General features: G+C 45.0%; 1 protein-coding gene across 2 annotated transcripts; it reads right to left on the bottom strand.

Moving 5' to 3' along the window:
• Window positions 1-56: 56 nt before the first annotated feature.
• Window positions 57-14586, bottom strand: LOC310798529 (casein kinase II subunit alpha). Of its 2 annotated transcripts, none has more exons than XM_083661065.1 (13): window positions 14452-14586; window positions 10465-10815; window positions 10252-10363; window positions 10043-10144; window positions 8051-8101; window positions 7134-7193; window positions 6960-7043; window positions 5989-6099; window positions 5570-5671; window positions 4170-4270; window positions 2378-2526; window positions 2178-2267; window positions 57-1629 (listed from the first exon to the last, which is right to left on the bottom strand). In XM_083661065.1, the coding sequence occupies exons 2-13, from the start codon at window positions 10563-10565 to the stop codon at window positions 1511-1513; spliced, it is 1182 nt and encodes a 393-aa protein (XP_083517191.1). In that variant the 5' UTR covers window positions 10566-10815; window positions 14452-14586; the 3' UTR covers window positions 57-1510. The 2 variants fall into 2 exon arrangements, with proteins under 2 accessions (XP_083517191.1, XP_083517192.1); XM_083661066.1 differs by having other exon boundaries at window positions 57-1611.
• Window positions 14587-19198: the final 4612 nt, after the last annotated feature.

Below are 19198 nucleotides of genomic sequence, written 5' to 3'. Positions count from 1 at the left end.
GGTCCGTATAGACATCATGGACATAGTAAAGCAGTCAGATGTACCTGATAAATAAAACACGTGTTTATTTACACAAATATTTTCAAATACTAGTCTTCTACATAAGGACATAAAAATATATACAGTGATGTAGGGACTCATACAGCTCCATTTATCTGGTCAATGTATACATGTTTTGAATTCGTTGCATTTTCAGGTTTCAAATGAAAAAAAGAAAGAAAGATGCGTATGTACAGCAGGGTCTAAAACTCACACTTTCAATCTCTGGCACTAAAACATTGGGCAAAACCTCGACCCTTCCAAGTTCTATTCAACCTTTTAACTTCCAATACTTCCCTCAATTTGTTGGTGAAATATATTACCGATCAAAACTTACCCACTGAACTCAATTTAAAACGAACTGCTAACAGCACTTCAGTCAACTACATAGTGATTACATCATATTGTCAACCTGCATTACAGCAGCTCTGCAACTCGTTCCCCACAAAGCAAAAACTACGTTTGGTCAGTCTCCTCTTCCCAAGCCGTTTGAGTAAACTTTGGTTATGTCTTGAAGTCATTCAAGGAAGTGGAAAGCAGCACGTTTTGAGAAACCATTTCAAAAGAACCTGAATGACAGCTTTGCCCTGGCTTCTGAGAGATCAAACCATTTCAACAGTGAATGAACCATAATCCAGCAGTCCAGAGCATCTCAATACAAAAGAAATCAACCGTGGGAAAAAACGGAAACCGGATGATGACGTGGGGGGGGGGAGCTGCATATCAAAAGAAGACTGGTTATCTGGTTTGGTAGAAAGGCAAGACAAAACTACTCAGGCAGAGAAAGTGTTGAAGTGTCATGTTGACGTGAGGCGGCATCAGTGTTCACAGACACCTGGAGCACAGAACAGCACCAAACACTCCCAAAATGCTGTGAAGCTTGAAACGTCTGTTAGACTGGTTTTGAGGATGGAAATTGCTTTAAGTGTCTCTCGCTCTGACCACGCTGCATTAGTCGACTATACACAATGTGCTCCTAATGGCTGACGTGTCGTTCTTTTGCCTTCTGCCAAAGTAGCCGTTTGACCAGTGTGTCTGTAAAGTCCAGCCTAAAACACAGAGGAGGGGGACGAGGAGGGGGGGGGGGGTTGTGTGAGACCCCGCATCAGCCGACACTCGTTCTCAGACTCAACACGCACGCAAACACGCACTCCCTTTGTTATCACTACGGCTTGTGGAGAAATGAAAGGAATACCTGTATATGTCAGTTACACAGAACATTCATTTCATGTCAGGTTAACATGTTCATTCGAGGAAGGAGGGGGGGGGGGGGACGGGGACAGAAAGACATCTCTTTTTTGACGACAGCGCCCTCTCCAGGAGGTTGGCGAGGAGCGTGGCCAGACTGAGTTCGGTTGGAGTCGGTGAGGGGCTGGCAGAGTGGCACCCGTCTGGTTTCTCCCCGGGCTGGGCGGCGGCGGGCGGGCGGTGGGCGGGGAGATGTGGGGCGGGGCGCGGGTGCGTCGGGCCGTCACTGGGGGGCGCCGGCAGCAGCGGGCACCGGGGTGCTCAGGGCGTTGGTGGCAGCAGACAGGACAGGCGAGCCGCTGAGGGGGCCCAGGGCAGTGGAGGCTGGCAAGGCAGAGATACCTGCCACAGTGAGCCGACAACACCAGGCACCAGATTAAACAACTAACATGCAAGCATGCAAGGCGCTGAATGGAACCCGTTCAATTTAATACCATCACTCTTCTGCTGACAAACGACAATTAATTCTCTGGTTATCTAATGCCAGCAGTATACTGTAATGTGCTGAATGCATTAATCTGCAATGGAATTAATTTATAAGTAACCAGATAACCAGTTATGTTCCAAAGTCATCTTTATTAAAAAGTGTGCATACTTTTTCTTACCCTCTGCCAATTAAAATTGCAATACCAATAGCCAAGTGCTTTGTTTATCCTAGTTTTAAAATGTAATTGTTTGATTTTTAAAAGCGGTGAGATAATCCCATTCATAGCAAGCACACTTGGATTTCTTTCCGTCAGAATGAGCCACTGAGCTTTCACTTCTGCCTTTTTTTAACATAAAAGTATTCAAAAAAGTATGTATATATTAGGCACTTCCATATTTCCATACTCAAGTTAGTTAGTGATCACTAACACAGCAGTGTAAAGTATGTATCAGTGTGTTCTCACCAGTAATCATGCTGGCTGTGCTTACAGCTGTATTCCCACTGGGCAGGTTCGCCGATCCTGCCATGCGAGACTGATCTTTCACAATGGGGACTGTAGGAAGAATAAAATATTAAAAATAATAATAAAAAAGCAATTGTTCAGATTAAATTGTTTTGTTTTCATGATGGAAAAAGAGGTACTGGCTATCTCTGTGGGCTTACAGAAGTAAGGGTGGTCCATGGCCTCGCGGGCCGTCAGCCGGGCCTGGTGGTCATAGCGCAGCAGTTTGTCCAGAAAGTCCAGGGCCTCTGGACTCACCAAGTGCTGGTTCTCACTGTGGACAAACCTCTCCCACCGCTTACGAGAATGCCTGTGGACCAAGAGGAACATAATGAGCTCTAACAAGCAGCTACCAGGACTACAAGAGAAACATAATGAGCTCTAACAAGCAGCTACCAGGACTACGCTGTGAGAGAAATGAACTCTAACAAGCAGCTACCAGGACTACACTGTGAGAGAAATGAACTCTAACAAGCAGCTACCAGGACTACGCTGTGAGAGAAATGAGCCAAATGGACCATCAGTGTGTATGGGCTATGATGGGTTATGATTGTGACATCATGAAAGCAAAATTACATTTCAACAATACATCTCCCAGAGTTTGTACTGGACATCTTTCCTACTAGAGCAGTGATACTCAACCCGAGGCTCTAGAGCCACATGCGGCTCCTTTATGGGTAGTTGTGGTTCTTCTTAAGTCCTACTTAAAATAAATAAATAAAAATGGAATAAAATAATGGGAGGAAAGGGATTTTTTCGTGTGGATTGTGGCTCTTTCAAAGCTTTTTTTTTTGGGTCAGTGTTGCTCCTGAGTAGGGCAAGGTTGAGTACCACTGTACTAGAGGTTCGCAACACCAAATTCTCAGAACTGATTTGAAGATTACAGATGACCTTTTATTAAGTAAATCAATCCAAGTAATACTCAATTTACAGTCATTCAAGCTACCCAATATTAATAATTACAGGAACAATTAGAGAAGTGCACCCATTGTGTTTATTCCTTTTCTTAGACACTAAAGGTTAAGCTGTGTTCACACCGAGATATTTATCTTTCGCCCTGTCGCTCGAGTCAACCCTTTGGAATCGCTCTGTCGCTGTATTTAAATCGCTTCGCAAACCGGGAGCGCACTCCGCCCTCGGGCCGAGGTGTTCATACTCAGAGCTCGGAGAGAGGGAGAGACTATTTGTGCACAATTGGCAGCACCTGTGTCGGCCCGCTGATAGATGTGGGCGGGGTGCAGCGAGCTTCGAGAGAGATCTTCACTGTCAAGAAACAAGCAGCACACAGCTCTAACTTTAGACAGGATGAAAACGCAAACAACACAACTGTGTTTTCCCCCGATGCAAGAATGAATAAATACTCCGGGATTACAGCAGCCAATCAGCATTGAGCGGCGAGCGACTGTTGGCAGCGAAATTTCGCTCGAGTTGGGGGTATTTCATCTCGGGCGACGAGCGAATTTTCGCCCTATCGCTCTGCCTCTGTCGCTCAGATGCCCAGCGATTTTTCTCCCGGGCGAATATGCGCTCAATCGCTCATTTGCATTGACTTTGTATGTAAACTCGATGCCAGCGAAAAACTTTAATAGGTGGGTGTGACCTTTAGACCTAATGAAACAGAGTGGCATTTAGCCTGCATAGCCCAGCCTCCTCTTCTAAAATAGGTGCTCTGCCTTAACCTGACACTGCCAGATGGGGGCGTCAGCGTCAGGTTAGCTCTGCCTATGAATGTGACAAATAGCAGTATTTCATCATTTTGACCCACCGTCCTGGTGGTTTTCCTTCCTACTACAAAAGTTGTTTTATGCTGCTAAATAAAATGCATGTCATGAAGGTATCAATATCAGGACATTGATTCATGCTGATCCAGTAAGAGGACTTTGGAGCTGGACTGGTGACAGTATTTCTCCTACAATTAACATTTGACTGCAATAACACTCCCCCCCCCCTTACCTTCCCAGGATGTCGTTGAAGCGAGGTTCCAGCTCAATGTTGTATTTGTCGATGTAGTCGTACAGGTCTTCTGTCCCCAGCACCTTGGCTATTCTCACCAACTGCAGGAAAACAATCAAGGAGGCAAGAGAACTTGTCAGCTCTATGACATCTTGGTAGGCTTTTACCAGTAATTCACAGAACGTTTCTGACTAGAAGGACCGTAAAGTGAGCTGCATTCATGTATGCACGGTGCTCGCTCCCTAGTCTCTTAAAACCGATGCGTTGACTTCCGCAATCTGCAAATGCTCCCACCTACCTGTCTGCACTTCAAGCAGCGGAAACTCCGCTGAAAATAATAGTCTGATTGGACTAATGAGCGGACGTCCAATGAGCACGTTTCCCCTGCGTGAAGTACAGACTGTCTCTGGAGCATTCAAAGATTGTGGAAGAGGCAGACTGGCTTGAGAGAGACTACTCGCTCCCTAGAAGCCCTGGCTCCATTTTGTTTCTTTCAGTCTGTATTCAAGTCACGTCATCTTTCAGCAAAGCAGACAAGCAGTGTGTTTTTTCTACCCATGATGTTTACGACAGACATTATTATTAGTTTATTTTATTACGATTTTTGTTTTGTTTTGCCATTATTTGATAGGATAGCATGTGCTAGACAGCGACAGGAAAGCAGGGAGGGAGAGAGGGGACGACAATGCAGCCAATGACCGCAGGTCGGATTCGAACCCGGGTCGGCTGCGTGAAGGACTGAGCCTTGATGGTACGCATTCTACCAGATGAGCCACCGGGGCGGCCCTACGACAGACGTGACTCTTAGGGCTTTCACACCGGCACGAGGGCTCCGTGCCGGTTCCGGTTACAGAACCCTAATCTGAACTGGCCGACGCGTTCAGACCGAAAAAATAATTGGTTCGGAACCTGAAAAGTTGGTTCTCAGCGGAACCAAAAAATAGTTGGTTTTCCTTGGGAACTGTGACATCATCAGTGGGCGTGTCTCATTCTAGGCTGTGAAAACGAGCAGGAAGGAGAAGAAGGCAGTGACAACACAGAGAAAAATAATTTGCAGTGGTGTCCTGAGGAAACCAAATGTTTAGTGGCGATTTGGGCATCTACCAAATCTCAAGAAAAGCTAGAAAGCAGTACAAGAAAGAGCAAGTCATATGCTGAACTTGCAGAAGAGATGGCCAAGGCTGGGTTCACTCAAACGCCAGACCAAATAATTAATAAACTTAAAAAAATTAAAATGAACTGAAGAAGGACTACCGAATAATGTCCTCCCACTTTGGTTCCGCTTAAACTGGTGTGAACACGGGCTGGTTCGCCAGAAAGCACCAAGGTTCTGAGACTCCAGAACGGAGCCAGAGCCAGAACCAGAACCGTGTCTGTCTGAAAGCGCTATGTGTGTTTACCTGGTCATAGTTGTCATGGCCATGGAAGAACGGCTCCTTCCTGAAGATCATGCTCGCCAGCATGCAGCCCAAGCTCCACATATCCAGACTGTAATCATACATCTGAAACACACAGACGGTATAAACTCCTGAGAGAGAGGACAGATAGGAGGACAACACAGAGGGAAATCAAACATTTCCTCTGATCAAACATCGTGCTCCTCAGATCCTCTGTCCCCTCTTTTTATGGAGGAGGCCCATAGTAAACGATGCAGCCCTATTGTGGGCCAGCCAGCAACAAATATGTCCCTCCTGATTCTGAACATGCCAGTGGCTGTTTCATAACATCTGATCAGCGGTGTCACTCATGTCCAAAGTTCTAACAGATGCTTAAAGCATAACCAGACCCAAACGACGAAGACGACCCCCCACAGCCATACCTGGTAGTCCACCAAGAGCTCTGGTCCTTTAAAGTAGCGCGAGGCCACCCGGACGTTGTACTCTTGCCCTGGGTGGTAAAACTCAGCCAGACCCCAGTCGATAAGGCGCAGCTACGGAGACACAAAAGCAGCAATTAGCTCCAGCAAATGGATACAGTGCATGCATTATTACTCATAACGCCGACTGTGTTTACATGCAGGCTTGATTATAAACCCACTAAAAAGTAATTGGGTGCCAACTGTTTGACATGCATGAGGGCATGTGAACAGCTATTTACATGTTTATAGCTAGTGATCAGAAAGATCTCCTTTTTCACTTGTTCAAAACGACACTGGTCGAACCACAATTCATTTTTGTAAGTCCAAGTCAAGTCTCAAGTCTTTGAGCTCAAGTTCAAGTCAAGTCTCAAATATTTGAGGTGCAAGTCCAAGTCAAGTCTCAAGTCTTTCGTCACAAGTCCAAGTCAAGTCTCGTATGATTGAGTGTTCCATCATCTGCTGCATGCCATCCGGTCTGCTTAGAACACTGCATAGCTAAAACTAAGGAATTCAAAGCATGCACTGTATTATCCTCACTCCTTTCTCTATTAGTATACAGTATCAGCATTGATTAGATGACATTAGTTACCGTAATATTTCCATAATGTTAATGCACCAAAAAAAGAAAAAGATTGTTCACAAGTCCAAGTCAAGTCTCCAGTCTTTGAGGACGAGTCTCAAGTCACTGTGTGTGTGTGATTTAAGTGTGACTCAAGTCAAAGTCCAAGTCCAAGTCCCCATCTCTGCTTTCAGTTACTGATTTCCTGTGCTTCTAGATTAAGGACTTTCCATGAGTGCTGAGAGAAGGGCGTGTCCTGTGCCTTATATACATGTAGGTTGAGACGGTGGAGAACAGAATGCAGAGAGACCAGTGCTGTTGGTGCCTCCTACAGGACAGGTATTGTCTCTTCACAGCGTTGTGTAACACTCACCTTGCGGTGTTCATGATCAATCATCACATTGTGTGGCTTTACATCTCTATGCATGATTCCCATGCTGTGGCAGTAATCCAGCGCCTACAGACGACAGCAAACACGAGCCGGTTATTCAACAAGTCACAAGAGCGTCTTTTATCTTATGAGCGGAGAGGTGACACCATGACTCGCCTTGAGGATCTCATACATGTAGAATCGGATGTCATAGTCGGTCAGGGTCTGGTAGAGTTGCTGGAGATACAAGCAAACATATTAGCTTTTCTACGACAATCTTCTACAACACTAACAGACAAACACAGAGTCACTGAACACTTGATTTTTGCAATTATTTGCTTAAGACAGTTTTGACCGAGGTGGATTTCTGAAAAGGTGTCTTATGTCCACTGTTCACAATTAGATATTAAATATTATTATTCAGCTCTACTGAGCTTTATTTATCCTCGGGGATAAATAAATTACTACATCTAGTGTTGGGGATCGGTAGGATTTTACAGATTCGGGTGCCATTTTTTATTCTTATGAATCCAATTCTTCATTAATTCCCACTATATACATTTTCAGGGTTTAAGAGACTACAGTACATCGTTTTATTATTCAAGAAGAGACATTCATGCATTTGTTCTGTTACTTTTGTCTCAGAATTACTTTTCAAAACATGTTGACATACTTGAAGTGAATGAAAAAATGCAAGTAATTGGAGGTCAACATCACAGAACAAAAATAAAATATTTACCACGCACTGCATTTACCAGTACCACTTAATTGGGTCGATCAAGCGCGCTCTACCTATAATTGCAATGTAGGAGATGATGTCTTGATCGATACCAAACCCTATCCTGAGCAGTCACACACCACCCACTTCGACTGTGCCAGCGATTGAGGATAGAACCGGAAGATGGGTAACCTTCTAGCACCGAAGACATAGCACTGGACTTTCTTATTCCTCCAACACATACACACACGTGTATGAGTCAACAACGAGTATGCCAAGAAAGGAGGTTTCAAATCATCTCTCTCTCATCTTAGATGAGATCAAACATCTCATATCTGTCTTCACAGTAAGGCAGAAGGGAAACATGGAGTCCTACCTTGAAGTCTGTGTTGTTAACATGTTCAAAGACCAAGGCAGGCGTTCGAGACTGAAATGGAAAAGGGTTTTGCGTTACAAGTGTCATAGTCTCAACACCACTGACCCATACTTACCACTAGGCATGGCCAGATTAATCTCCACTAGGCATGGCCAAATTAATCTCCACTCGGCCTGGCCAAATTAATCTCCACTAGGCCTGGCCAAATTAATCTCCACTAGGCCTGGCCAAATTAATCTCCACTAGGCCTGGCCAGATTAATCTCCACTAGGCCTGGCCAAATTAATCTCCACTAGGCCTGGCCAGATTAATCTCCACTAGGCCTGGCCAGATTAATCTCCACTAGGCCTGGCCAAATTAATCTCCACTAGGCCTGGCCAAATTAATCTCCACTAGGCCTGGCCAGATTAATCTCCACTAGGCCTGGCCAAATTAATCTCCACTAGGCCTGGCCAGATTAATCTCCACTAGGCCTGGCCAGATTAATCTCCACTAGGCCTGGCCAAATTAATCTCCACTAGGCCTGGCCAGATTAATCTCCACTAGGCCTGGCCAGATTAATCTCCTCTAGGCCTGGCCAAATCAATCTATGAAGCAGCCACATTATAGTAATCTAAGGCACTAATGCATTACGCGGATGGTTTATGCTTCCCAGGTGTCCACACTGCAAGCAACATGGTAAACAGGGCCTCAAATTCCTACAGAGCTGAGTGACCGGGGGGGAAAATGGGGGACTAGGGAAAATGTTGCCACTGCTGAACTTTCACAGACAGAAGCCATCAACAGCCAATGAAATTTCAATCAAAACCACCAAGCAATTGGATTTTAATCTGTTTCCAATGCGTCTAGAGTGCATTTATACATATACTGTAGATCTATGTGGATACGTGCAACCAGACCAATATCGGCTCTCTCAACTTGCATTTTAATGCCAGGTGTAAACGGGGTCCTCGTTTCCCTCCTGATGCCATTTCATTTCATAATCCATAGTGCCTCTTGTAGGCAGTGGTGACCTAAAGGTTAGAGAAGTGAACTTGTGAATGGGAGGTCGTTGGTTCAATCCCCCGGACCGGCAGGATAAATCTGGGTGGGGGAAAGTAAAAAAGCTGAGGTGCCCTTGAGCGAGGCCCTTAACCCCAACCGCTCCACTGGCCAGCAGATCAGACTGTGGTTGTACTGGTCAGCTTCCAGGTATGAATGTATGTGTGTGAATGTGAACAGGGCGCTCCTGAAAAAGTGAGCATTGCTCTCAGTGAGACTCCCCCTGTATAAACAATGATTAAAGAAAAAGTGCCTGGAAAGTGCAAGATGGACGAGAAGTTGATTCCACTTATTCAAAAATGATTTGAAAGTCTACATGAATAAACATCTCAAAAATCATGTTGGGAGAGAACACTTGCATCCATCATTAGGGTCGTTGGTAAGCTCTGAAGTAATTGGGTGTTTTTGTCCCCCCCCCCCCCAGTTGATTTTGATTAATACTAGTACCTAATTAACTCATCAAAATGATAAGAAAGGCAAAACCAAAGCAGCGAAAATGACACGATTTGCCTTTGAAACTTTGTAGCCACAGATTACTAAATTGATGCAATCAAGAGCCACAAAAGGAAAGAGTGACCCATCAATCAAATTGCTCACAGTGTGAATGCAGGATATGTGGAGCTTACTAACACAAGATAAACAAACGACACTATAAACAGGTTAGATTACTGGTGTTTAACATCGAGCCACAGCTAGCTAGGTACTTACAGACACATATTTCCAAAGCCCGAGTGAAATGGATAAGCTCGCACAGGTGGTGGGTTCACCATGCTATTGGTACAGTCATGTTATTTCAGAATGTCAAAACGGTTCGGGAATTTTAATGTCATTGGGGGAATGTAAAATATCAGGAAGACACAAAAAACACATATGGTCTAGATGCACTAACCAACGTCCATTCATGTGCTCAGAGCATCAAGCACTCATGTCACGTGGATGTTCTCTACTTACCACAGGGTCTTTCACGATATCGATGAGGGAGATGATGTTGGGACCTCCACGTAGATTCTCCAAGATCTTTATCTCGCGCTTGATTTTCTTTTTCTTCACCGGCTAACGAGAGCAACACAAGGTCAGACGGAAGAGGTCGGTGACAGAAACCGTCAAACAAGTGAATCAAGTCTCAACTTAAAACCAGGGCTGTCCCGTGTATGCTTTACCTTGAGTATCTTCACCACCACCTTCTCGTTGTTGGTAATGTTGATTGCCTCAAAGACTTCACTGTATTTGCCACGTCCCAGCTTCCTCACCAACTGAAAGTCATCCTGATTTCTGTCGAGATAGAAGACACAACGAATGTCAACGGGGGATTAAGAGTCACAAAAGAGGCCTACTGTGAAGCGAGTTTGGGTTTTTCCGACTTGAGTATTTACCCCCATTCCACCACGTGGGACTCGTAGTCCCAGTACTCCCTGGGCCGGTGTGTGTTGACCTCGGTGTACACTCGCGCCCGGCTCGGCACGGGTCCTGACATGTCCGACAGCTTGGCAGAGATGGTGGAGAACTCTCACTGCCGCAGAGGAGGCTTTGGAAGATGTGGGGGGGGGGGGGGAGGGGAGGGACTCTCACCGCCGTAGAGGATGCTTTGGAAGATGGGGGGAGGGAGGGAGGGAGGAAGAGGAGGGAAGGTAAGGGGGGAGGGGTTGTTCCCAACAGGGCAAGGAGTATGGGGGGGCTTTGACTGAGGGTGGGGGGAGGGGCCACAAGGGGGCACCTTCGCACAGCTGATGGAAAGAGAAGAAAACCAAACATTAGGATGGTCATCTCCAACTGTGTGTCATGGAAGGCCGAGTCTCTCGGCAGGTTTTCATTTCAACCGATCACTACAGCAACTGATTTCACCGTTTAGCTCCTCATCTTTGGTTGAAGGAGTGCTAATGATTTTATAAAAAAATGATTTTATAGATTGAGTCAGGGTGCGAAATTAACTTTTGGAAGCACAACCTCTGGGCAGCTTTAAAAACAAGGGTGGGATATTACCTTTTAGTCCTTCGGCCATAGTAGTGGCAGAGCAATTCATCCCATTTTCACTATTTGGCTTGACAAAGTGCCAAGTGGCTGGCAGAGAAGACAGACCACAAATATACCACAAATGTACCTGCATCTGAACGGTGTGGAGTATTTTTACACACTGTTGTTCACCCCGTTTCAAACATCACCACTCCCCCAAGTATCGACATGTTGTTCAATTAGCAGGGCAGGAAGGGATAAGCTGTGCAATTATTGATTTGATTCAAATGGTCGAATGCATTCTCTGCGTGTCACACCACTGACAGAACCACCAGGGAAACTTTATGCATTAAGTCTCTTTTCATGCTGCATCGTCAACGAATTAAGTTAGCGTGACAGAATTGCACTGACATATTTTGGCTCATATTGTACCATATTTAGCCTGTACGACGTGGGCGTCAGTAAATACGTACGTTGGTGACGTGGTTTTCCTGCGCAGAAGCGAGTTGCGAGTGACGTTCAAATCAGATTTGGTGGATCTGCGCGTCCGCACTGAAGTCACGTCAGTCGAAAGCAGATTGGAAACTACCTCCATGTGTGGTTTGGGACAAGTGACACAAATCAGACTTGGAGCGTCCAGACTCATAAAACCAATCTGGATAAAGTCAGTAATAGGTCACTAAAGTTCACAAATCAGATTTGGCCTCCTAGTCTGAACATGGCCTAATGCCCGGATGTAAACACAAACCAGCAGCATGTTGAAAGTGGGAGTGGACCTAACGTTACACTACAGTCTATGGAGCGATAGTGATAACATCTCGTAAAACCAATGCAGGTTGGCAGTATTTTGATCGATAAAACTAAAATAATGTATGTTACCTGTGTCAGATAAAACTGTCATAACCACTCAACCTGAGCCACAGCAATGCGTAAGTAACGTTACATTCAGCACAGGCATGTGGACAACTGGACGTTACGTACCTGCAAGCAGGCTGCTGGTGCTTGCTAGCACTACTAAGTTCTGCAGAAAAGATGCTACAACGTCAAAGCCCTCGCCGTATGCGCAGAGGGCTACGCTGTGGCTGGCGAGCCTGCCGGCACAGCTAGCATGCGGCTCCCCCAAAATGTGCCTCGACAGACACAGCTGATGTGAACAACAGCGCATAATATAATGTAGATGAGGAGATAACAGGAGTGAGTAAAAGCTATTACCACATACATGCATAACATTTTCTCCTTGGGCTAACTTCTAGTCCTTGCAATCTTAGTGAAATCACACAATTTACTCATTTTGCTGGGGACTCCCGTGCGACCCCCTCATCAAACTGACATTCGAGTATATAGGTCTAGCTGCCTGCCGTCGGCAACGCTCCAAGTTAAGGCTGACGTAGCATGTTTCCAGCTAAAGTTAGTCACACTCTGCAAATGCAGCTCATCTGCGCAAGATTATGTTTCTTCCACTCAACGTTGTTGAAGGCAAAGGCTTCAGAAAATGAATGGATTATACTGAGCCTGAATACACACAGTGCCGGGGTGAGTGGTCATGTTTTGCGATGTACTATTATAGAGCAGTGGTTCCCAAAGTGGGGGTCACGGGACACCACTGGGTGGGTCGCGAGATGATTTCCAGAATGTGTGAAATTGACCCAAAGAATGTGTGAAATACAATATAAAAACCATTGAAAAGAGCATATTTGAACCATAATCGTTTGTTTTGTTTACAAAATGCACACCAATGTTTGTACGCTTCAACCACCTCCAGGGATAGTGGGTGTCCCGAGCCTCTGGCAGTTATTTTGGGGTTCGGGGGCTAAAACGTTTGGGAACCCTTGCTATAGTGTTTATAATAAACATAAAGTGCCACAGGCGATTTGGTTATTGGCAAACATAATTACCGGTTTCAGATAAATACACAATATTTTCTGGACGTTTTAACCTTATAGATTAAATTGTGCTCAATTTTTTACTGTTTTCTGAGTGTTTACTGACTTATAGACTAATTGAATAGTATAATGTATATTTTTTTTGTAGTCATCAGGGAAATTAGTTACCAGGAACATCCCTAATTAGAATATTAACATCCTGGCTATCAGCAATATATATATAATAAATAATTGCTGCCCTTCATATTGAGCAACACAAATAGCTGCTCCAACTGCAGATATGACTATGCAAAAGATCACTGTATGCATTGCAGGTGGTAATATACTGTGGACATGTGCAACACAAAATATTATTTTGTCCAACTGATGCATTAAATGTGGCGATTGGTTGTGCAATGGGATATTATTTGGACAAAGATGAGGCATGATGTCTAACGTTACCAAAAAATAATATAGCCAATAATAGTATAATAATAATAAAATAGTATAGTAGGGCTGGATTTCCTAATCCCACTGGACCAAAACAATGGCGTTACACCAAGCTTTGAAATCATTGCCTTTAGGTTAACCATAACCAACAAACATTTATCTCAAGCCTGACTTATTCCATGACTGTAATAATATCTCAAAAATAGAGGGGCTATGTCATTAGCTCAAAGCGATTGTGTGTGTGTGTGTGTGTGTGGGCTGTGAAGCTGAAGGGTAGCAGCAAAGCGTCAACAGCTAACCTAGAAATTCCTAATGCCTGACTAATGTCCAACCAATTTGGCCTGTGGTAGCTAACCTGAGTAAGCTAGCAAGGTTAACTGTTGATTTTAGCTGGCTGCCGTTAAGTAACCGATTTTCATTCTCGCTCACGCTTACATGCACACACTTTAACGTTAGCATTCTGTAACGTGCCAAGCTTCTGTGTAGCAGATATCCAAGCTAATTGAATTGCTCCACATTAGCCAGCGAGCTAATTAACTAGTAACAGCTAGCTAGCTAACTTCTTGTCCCATTGACAGGTGAAGTGTGCGGCTAGCTAGCCGACACTGACAAATAGACTCAGGCCATTGCCACGATAACGTTACATTTCACTCCGTCTTCTATGAAGATAATGTCACGTTAAAGTCAATTCAAAACGAAATATCAATGCTTATCGACAAAGGTAACGTTACACGCCGCAACGAACCTTTTTCCAAATCGATAGCATTCACAGTTCAATTCGGCATAACGTTAGCCTACATCCGGTCAATCCATCAAACAGCCCTTCATTCAATAACGTTACAATGGGAACTTTTACAAATCACCATACTTTTGAATGGTATTTGGTGTGAAAGTTCTCTCACTAGAGAACACAGGGTATCGGGGTTTAGGCGGGCCACATCGTGCAAGCATACACCTTAGGTAGCCTGCTAAACTGCAATAGCTAGTAGGCTAAGCTAGGCTAGCTCGCTAGCTCTCGCTGGTTTCCCGGGGCCGACTCTCCCAGAAGAAGCCACGTCGGCTATATCAAAAGCAGGTAACGTAGAAGTGACTATTTACCTCCTTGATCACTTCGACAACCGAAATTCTTCCCGAGACGCCTGGTTTTTGTCAAGCTTAACGACTCTCTCTTCCTCTGGCGCCCGGTGTTGCCGCTAGGCGCTAGTGTGATTTCTGCTGTATCAGAGACAATATGGCTGACTACCGCCACCTACGTCCCCTCAGCGCTGGAACGGATGCGGTGGAGGGACAAGAGATTCCGCTGCAGAGTCGCGGAACACACGCCTGGCTGCAGCCTGTGCAAGTATGTCCCTCTGATGATCATCACCCCCAGTCTAAAAAACCATAGCTCTTACCATCTCTGGCGAATACTGTGGCAAATAGTATTCAACATGGCCAGGTCTGACTCACCAACACATGAAATATCTTAAAAATGACAAAAGACACTCCAGGGGGGCTTTATCCTGTATCACCTGAAAATATCCTGTTCTCTCTAGCAGGACATGATCCAGAGTTCATGTTTAAAAGGCACTTGACTGTGTGAGTTGAAGGGTTGAAACATGGGTTAAGTAACCCTGGTCCAACATGGCCCATTGATCTGAAAGTGGTATGAGAGAGAGAGGGCTGAGAGACCATTTACACCTGACACTAACATGCGTTTTCTGTGATCAGATTGCAGTCGTATCGGATAGTGCTTGACCACTTGAAAGTACAGGTGTAAATACCCCCAAGACAATCAGCATGGGTTAAGTAACCCTGGTCCGACACACAGTCTATGGTCCGACATGGGCCATTGATCTGAAAGTGGTATGAGAGAGAGAGGGCTGAGAGACCATGTACACCTGCCACTAACATGCGTTTTCTGTGATCAGATTGCAATCGTATCGGATAGTGCTTGACCACTTGAAAGTACACAGGTGTAAACACCCCCCAAGACACATTGAAGATGGACTGCGATCTGATCGGCCAAACCACCTCCGGAGGTGGTCAGGGATGCATTGTGAGGGACACATAACTGAACATCACTCAATGTCCCCTTTCAAATAAAATACAACTTGAAATAACGCAAACACCTGGATGAACATTAGCGGTGTAACAATACGTGTATTTGTACCGTTCTCCCCCTCCCCTTTCCCCCGAATGGCCATGCAATGCTTCCTGGTGGAATTTTCCGGTATAAGTGGGTATACGCCGTATGCCCGCGTATACCCTGCACTACACCACTGGGTACGGGCCGGGGCTAATCTTTCCCTGCTGAACAGTAGTCTACAAGGATATCATGCGAAACTAAAACTGTGACAAAAAAACCCAAAAGGTGTTTAAAAAACATTGTCGTGTTACTCATCGTCTTCATTATTCCAAGTCCAGGTTGCACAAGATCTACCGTTCTGTCTCACCACTATGTGATAGGTGTCAGAGGGTACACTATCCCATGCTTTTTGGTTTTGCCCTTCACTGTCTGGATTTTGGGCCAAAATATTTGATTGGTACTCTAAGACCTATAGAATAACCCTTCGACCGGTGGCGGAACTCGCTATCTTCGGCTGCTCGGAGTCCTCTCTGCTCCTCAGAGCAGCTGTGCAGCAGTCTCTGACACAGGGGATGACTGTCGCCAACATTCTGAAGGAGTGGAAGTCTTCCTCTCCACCTTCTTTTAAGCTGTGGCTGACAGACATGTTTTTGGTTATACGTATGGAGAGACTCCGGTTCCTGAGGACCAATTCTCTTATGAAATTCTCTGCTATTTGGGACCCATTTCTGGCCTACTTAGATGAGGTTGAAAGCAACAAGTGACTTTCCCAGCTGACTTTTCATGGACCCCTTGCATGGGATCCCGCGCACATCTCTTACAAGCACAATAAGCACTTGATGTGTTTGTTTTGTTCTGTTTTGTCTGACCCTGTTTTTGTTCTGAAAATTGTAAAATAAAATATATTATAAAAAAAAAACATTGTCGTGAATAGACCCTTCTCACGGGGGCCATTTTGTGTCGAGAAGCCAGGGTAAACACAGGTGCAAGCAAAACACTAATGAGGGTTTCCAACTTCCATGATTGGAATTTGGAAACCCTCATTAGTGTTTTGCTTGCACCTGTGTTTACCCTGGCTTCTCGACACAAAATGGCCCCCGTGAGAAGGGTCTATTGAAATAAATGTAAACTAGACTGTATCGAAAACACACCGAACCATGACACCACTGTCATTACACCAATATTCTATTAGTTATATTTTGAGAAAAGCATTGATTTGTGTTTTCCCCTGCAAGGCCCCAGTGTGGTGGCGTCCCCAGGCTGCACCCTGCCTGTATTCAGCACATCCATCCACTGAGGGGTAAATAAATAAATAAATAAGTGTGTGTTGGTTTAAAGCTGCCATCTATTAGGAGCTAATCTGCTTCTGAAAAGGTTTCCCTCCCTGCTGCTTTAAACTCTGCCAGCCCCATCTGCATCACAACACACACAGATTAGGCTAATAGCATTAGTGGATAATTATCATTATTCTGAGTTTAACTCAGCCAGACACTCGTACTGGATGGAGGGACAGACTTTAACTGATTTTCTACCTTAGTAGTTCAGAAGAAAAGGAGCTGATTTTGCTTTTTGTGTTTGGTTTCGGGGGAGGATTTTAAATATGTCCCTCATTCTAATTATACACACACACACACACACACACACACACACACACACACACACACACACACACACACACACACACACACACACACACACAAACATACAAGTCGAGGATCATTTATTTGTGAAACTAATAAAACACCCAGCAAAACTAAATAATACCAATCTAAGAGAGAATACAAAACAAAATGAAACTAAAATAAACCAGGCGTCTGAGTAGTGCAGCAGTAGATTCCCTGCCTACCAACACGAGGGTCGCAGATTCGAGCCCCCGTGTCCTTTGGTTGGTCGGGGCGCCTGTTTGGGGGGGGAAGATAGCGTGATCCTCCCATGCGCTAAAGTACGTCCTGCCTGAGGCTGTGAAACTCTTCGCTGTCAGGTGAAAAGAAGCAGCTGGCGACTGCACATGTATCGGAGGAAGCATGTGCTAGCCCAGCTGCACATGTATCAGAGGAAGCATGTGGTAGCCCAGCGGTTCCCCAACCTTTTGGGACTCATGGCCCACTTGAAAATCTCACAAATGTTCACAGTCACTGAATGAATACAAAACAGGTTGTCTTTAGATGCATGCACACATTTGCAATCAGTCCCACGAAATGGGAGGAGGAATGTACCAAGTAGTCAGTCCCACGTGGGGAAAGAAAGAACGTTCCATTCACAGATATACAGCATATGTAAACCAGAGATAGGGACTTGGACTTGAGACTTCAGATGTCTTTTATTCACACACACTTGAAAAAATATACATCTTGAAAATGTATGCAAATGAGAACCCCGAGGAAGCTTTCTGAGCTTTTGGTGGGGACTTGGACTTGAGTCGCACTTAAGTCACACACACAGTGACTTGAGACTTGACTTGAGACTTGTCCTCAAAGACTTGAGACTTGACTTGGACTTGAAGGTTTGGGACTTGTGAACAATCTTTTTTTTTATTTGTGTAATTTTTTTGGGTGCATTAACATTAAGGATAGCTATGCAGTGTGCTAAGCAGACCGGATGGCATGCGGCAGATGATAGAATGCTGCTCATCCATAGGGACTTGAGACTTGACTTGGACCTGCCCCTCAAAGACTTGAGACTTGACTTGGACTTGTGACCAAAGACTTGAGACTTGACTTGGACCTGCCCCTCAAAGACTTGAGACTTGACTTGGACTTGCCCCTCAAAGACTTGAGACTTGACTTGGACTTGCCCCTCAAAGACTTGAGACTTGACTTGGACTTGTGACCAAAGACTTGAGACTTGACTTGGACCTGCCCCTCAAAGACTTGAGACTTGACTTGGACTTGCCCCTCAAAGACTTGAGACTTGACTTGGACTTGCCCCTCAAAGACTTGAGACTTGACTTGGACTTGCCCCTCAAAGACTTGAGACTTGACTTGGACTTGCCCCTCAAAGACTTGAGACTTGACTTGGACTTGTGACCAAAGACTTGAGACTTGACTTGGACCTGCCCCTCAAAGACTTGAGACTTGACTTGGACTTGCCCCTCAAAGACTTGAGACTTGACTTGGACTTGTGACCAAAGACTTGAAACTTGACTTGGACTTGCAAAAAATGACTTGTGAGCATCTCTGCAGTCCAGTGAGTCCACGTCCGACCCGTAAACAGTATGGAGGTCAAATAATGTGTAAACCTTTTATTTTAACGATAAAAGGAGCTGTCCATCAGCACCACACACACACACACACACACACACACACACACAAGCACGCACACACACACAAGCACGCACACAAGCACGCACACACACACACACACACACACACACACACACACACACACACACACACACACACACACACACGGCTGTGTGGAACCACCTGTGGGGAATCTCATTCAAATGGAAAACAATTTCTTACTGGTCTGATTCTAATTGGTGCCCAGTAAATCCTCTGCTCCCATTTATCCCAGCAGACACACACAGCCAGTCAGCAGTCTGCAGAGAGAGAGAGAGGGAGAGAGGGTTTACCTGGAGTCTCTGTATTGTTTAAGGACACTAGATGGATGTTATTAAAGGTAAAACACTTTTGTAAAAAGTCAGAGGTTTGAGCAGTCTGTGAGTAACAGGCTTGTGGGTGTGCTGGAGGCACAGCTGCTCTCAGCTTCCGTTTATCCATCAGACAGTAGTAATCGATTGGTAAGTAGTAATTGATTGGTCAGTAATCGATCGTT

The sequence above is a fragment of the Poromitra crassiceps genome (assembly GCF_964638095.1).
Source record: "Poromitra crassiceps genome assembly, chromosome: 25".
In the NCBI taxonomy this organism is placed as follows: Eukaryota; Metazoa; Chordata; class Actinopteri; order Beryciformes; family Melamphaidae; genus Poromitra; species Poromitra crassiceps.
Note: the sequence above shows the minus strand (reverse complement) of the source record. Positions and strands in the feature narration are given on the sequence as shown.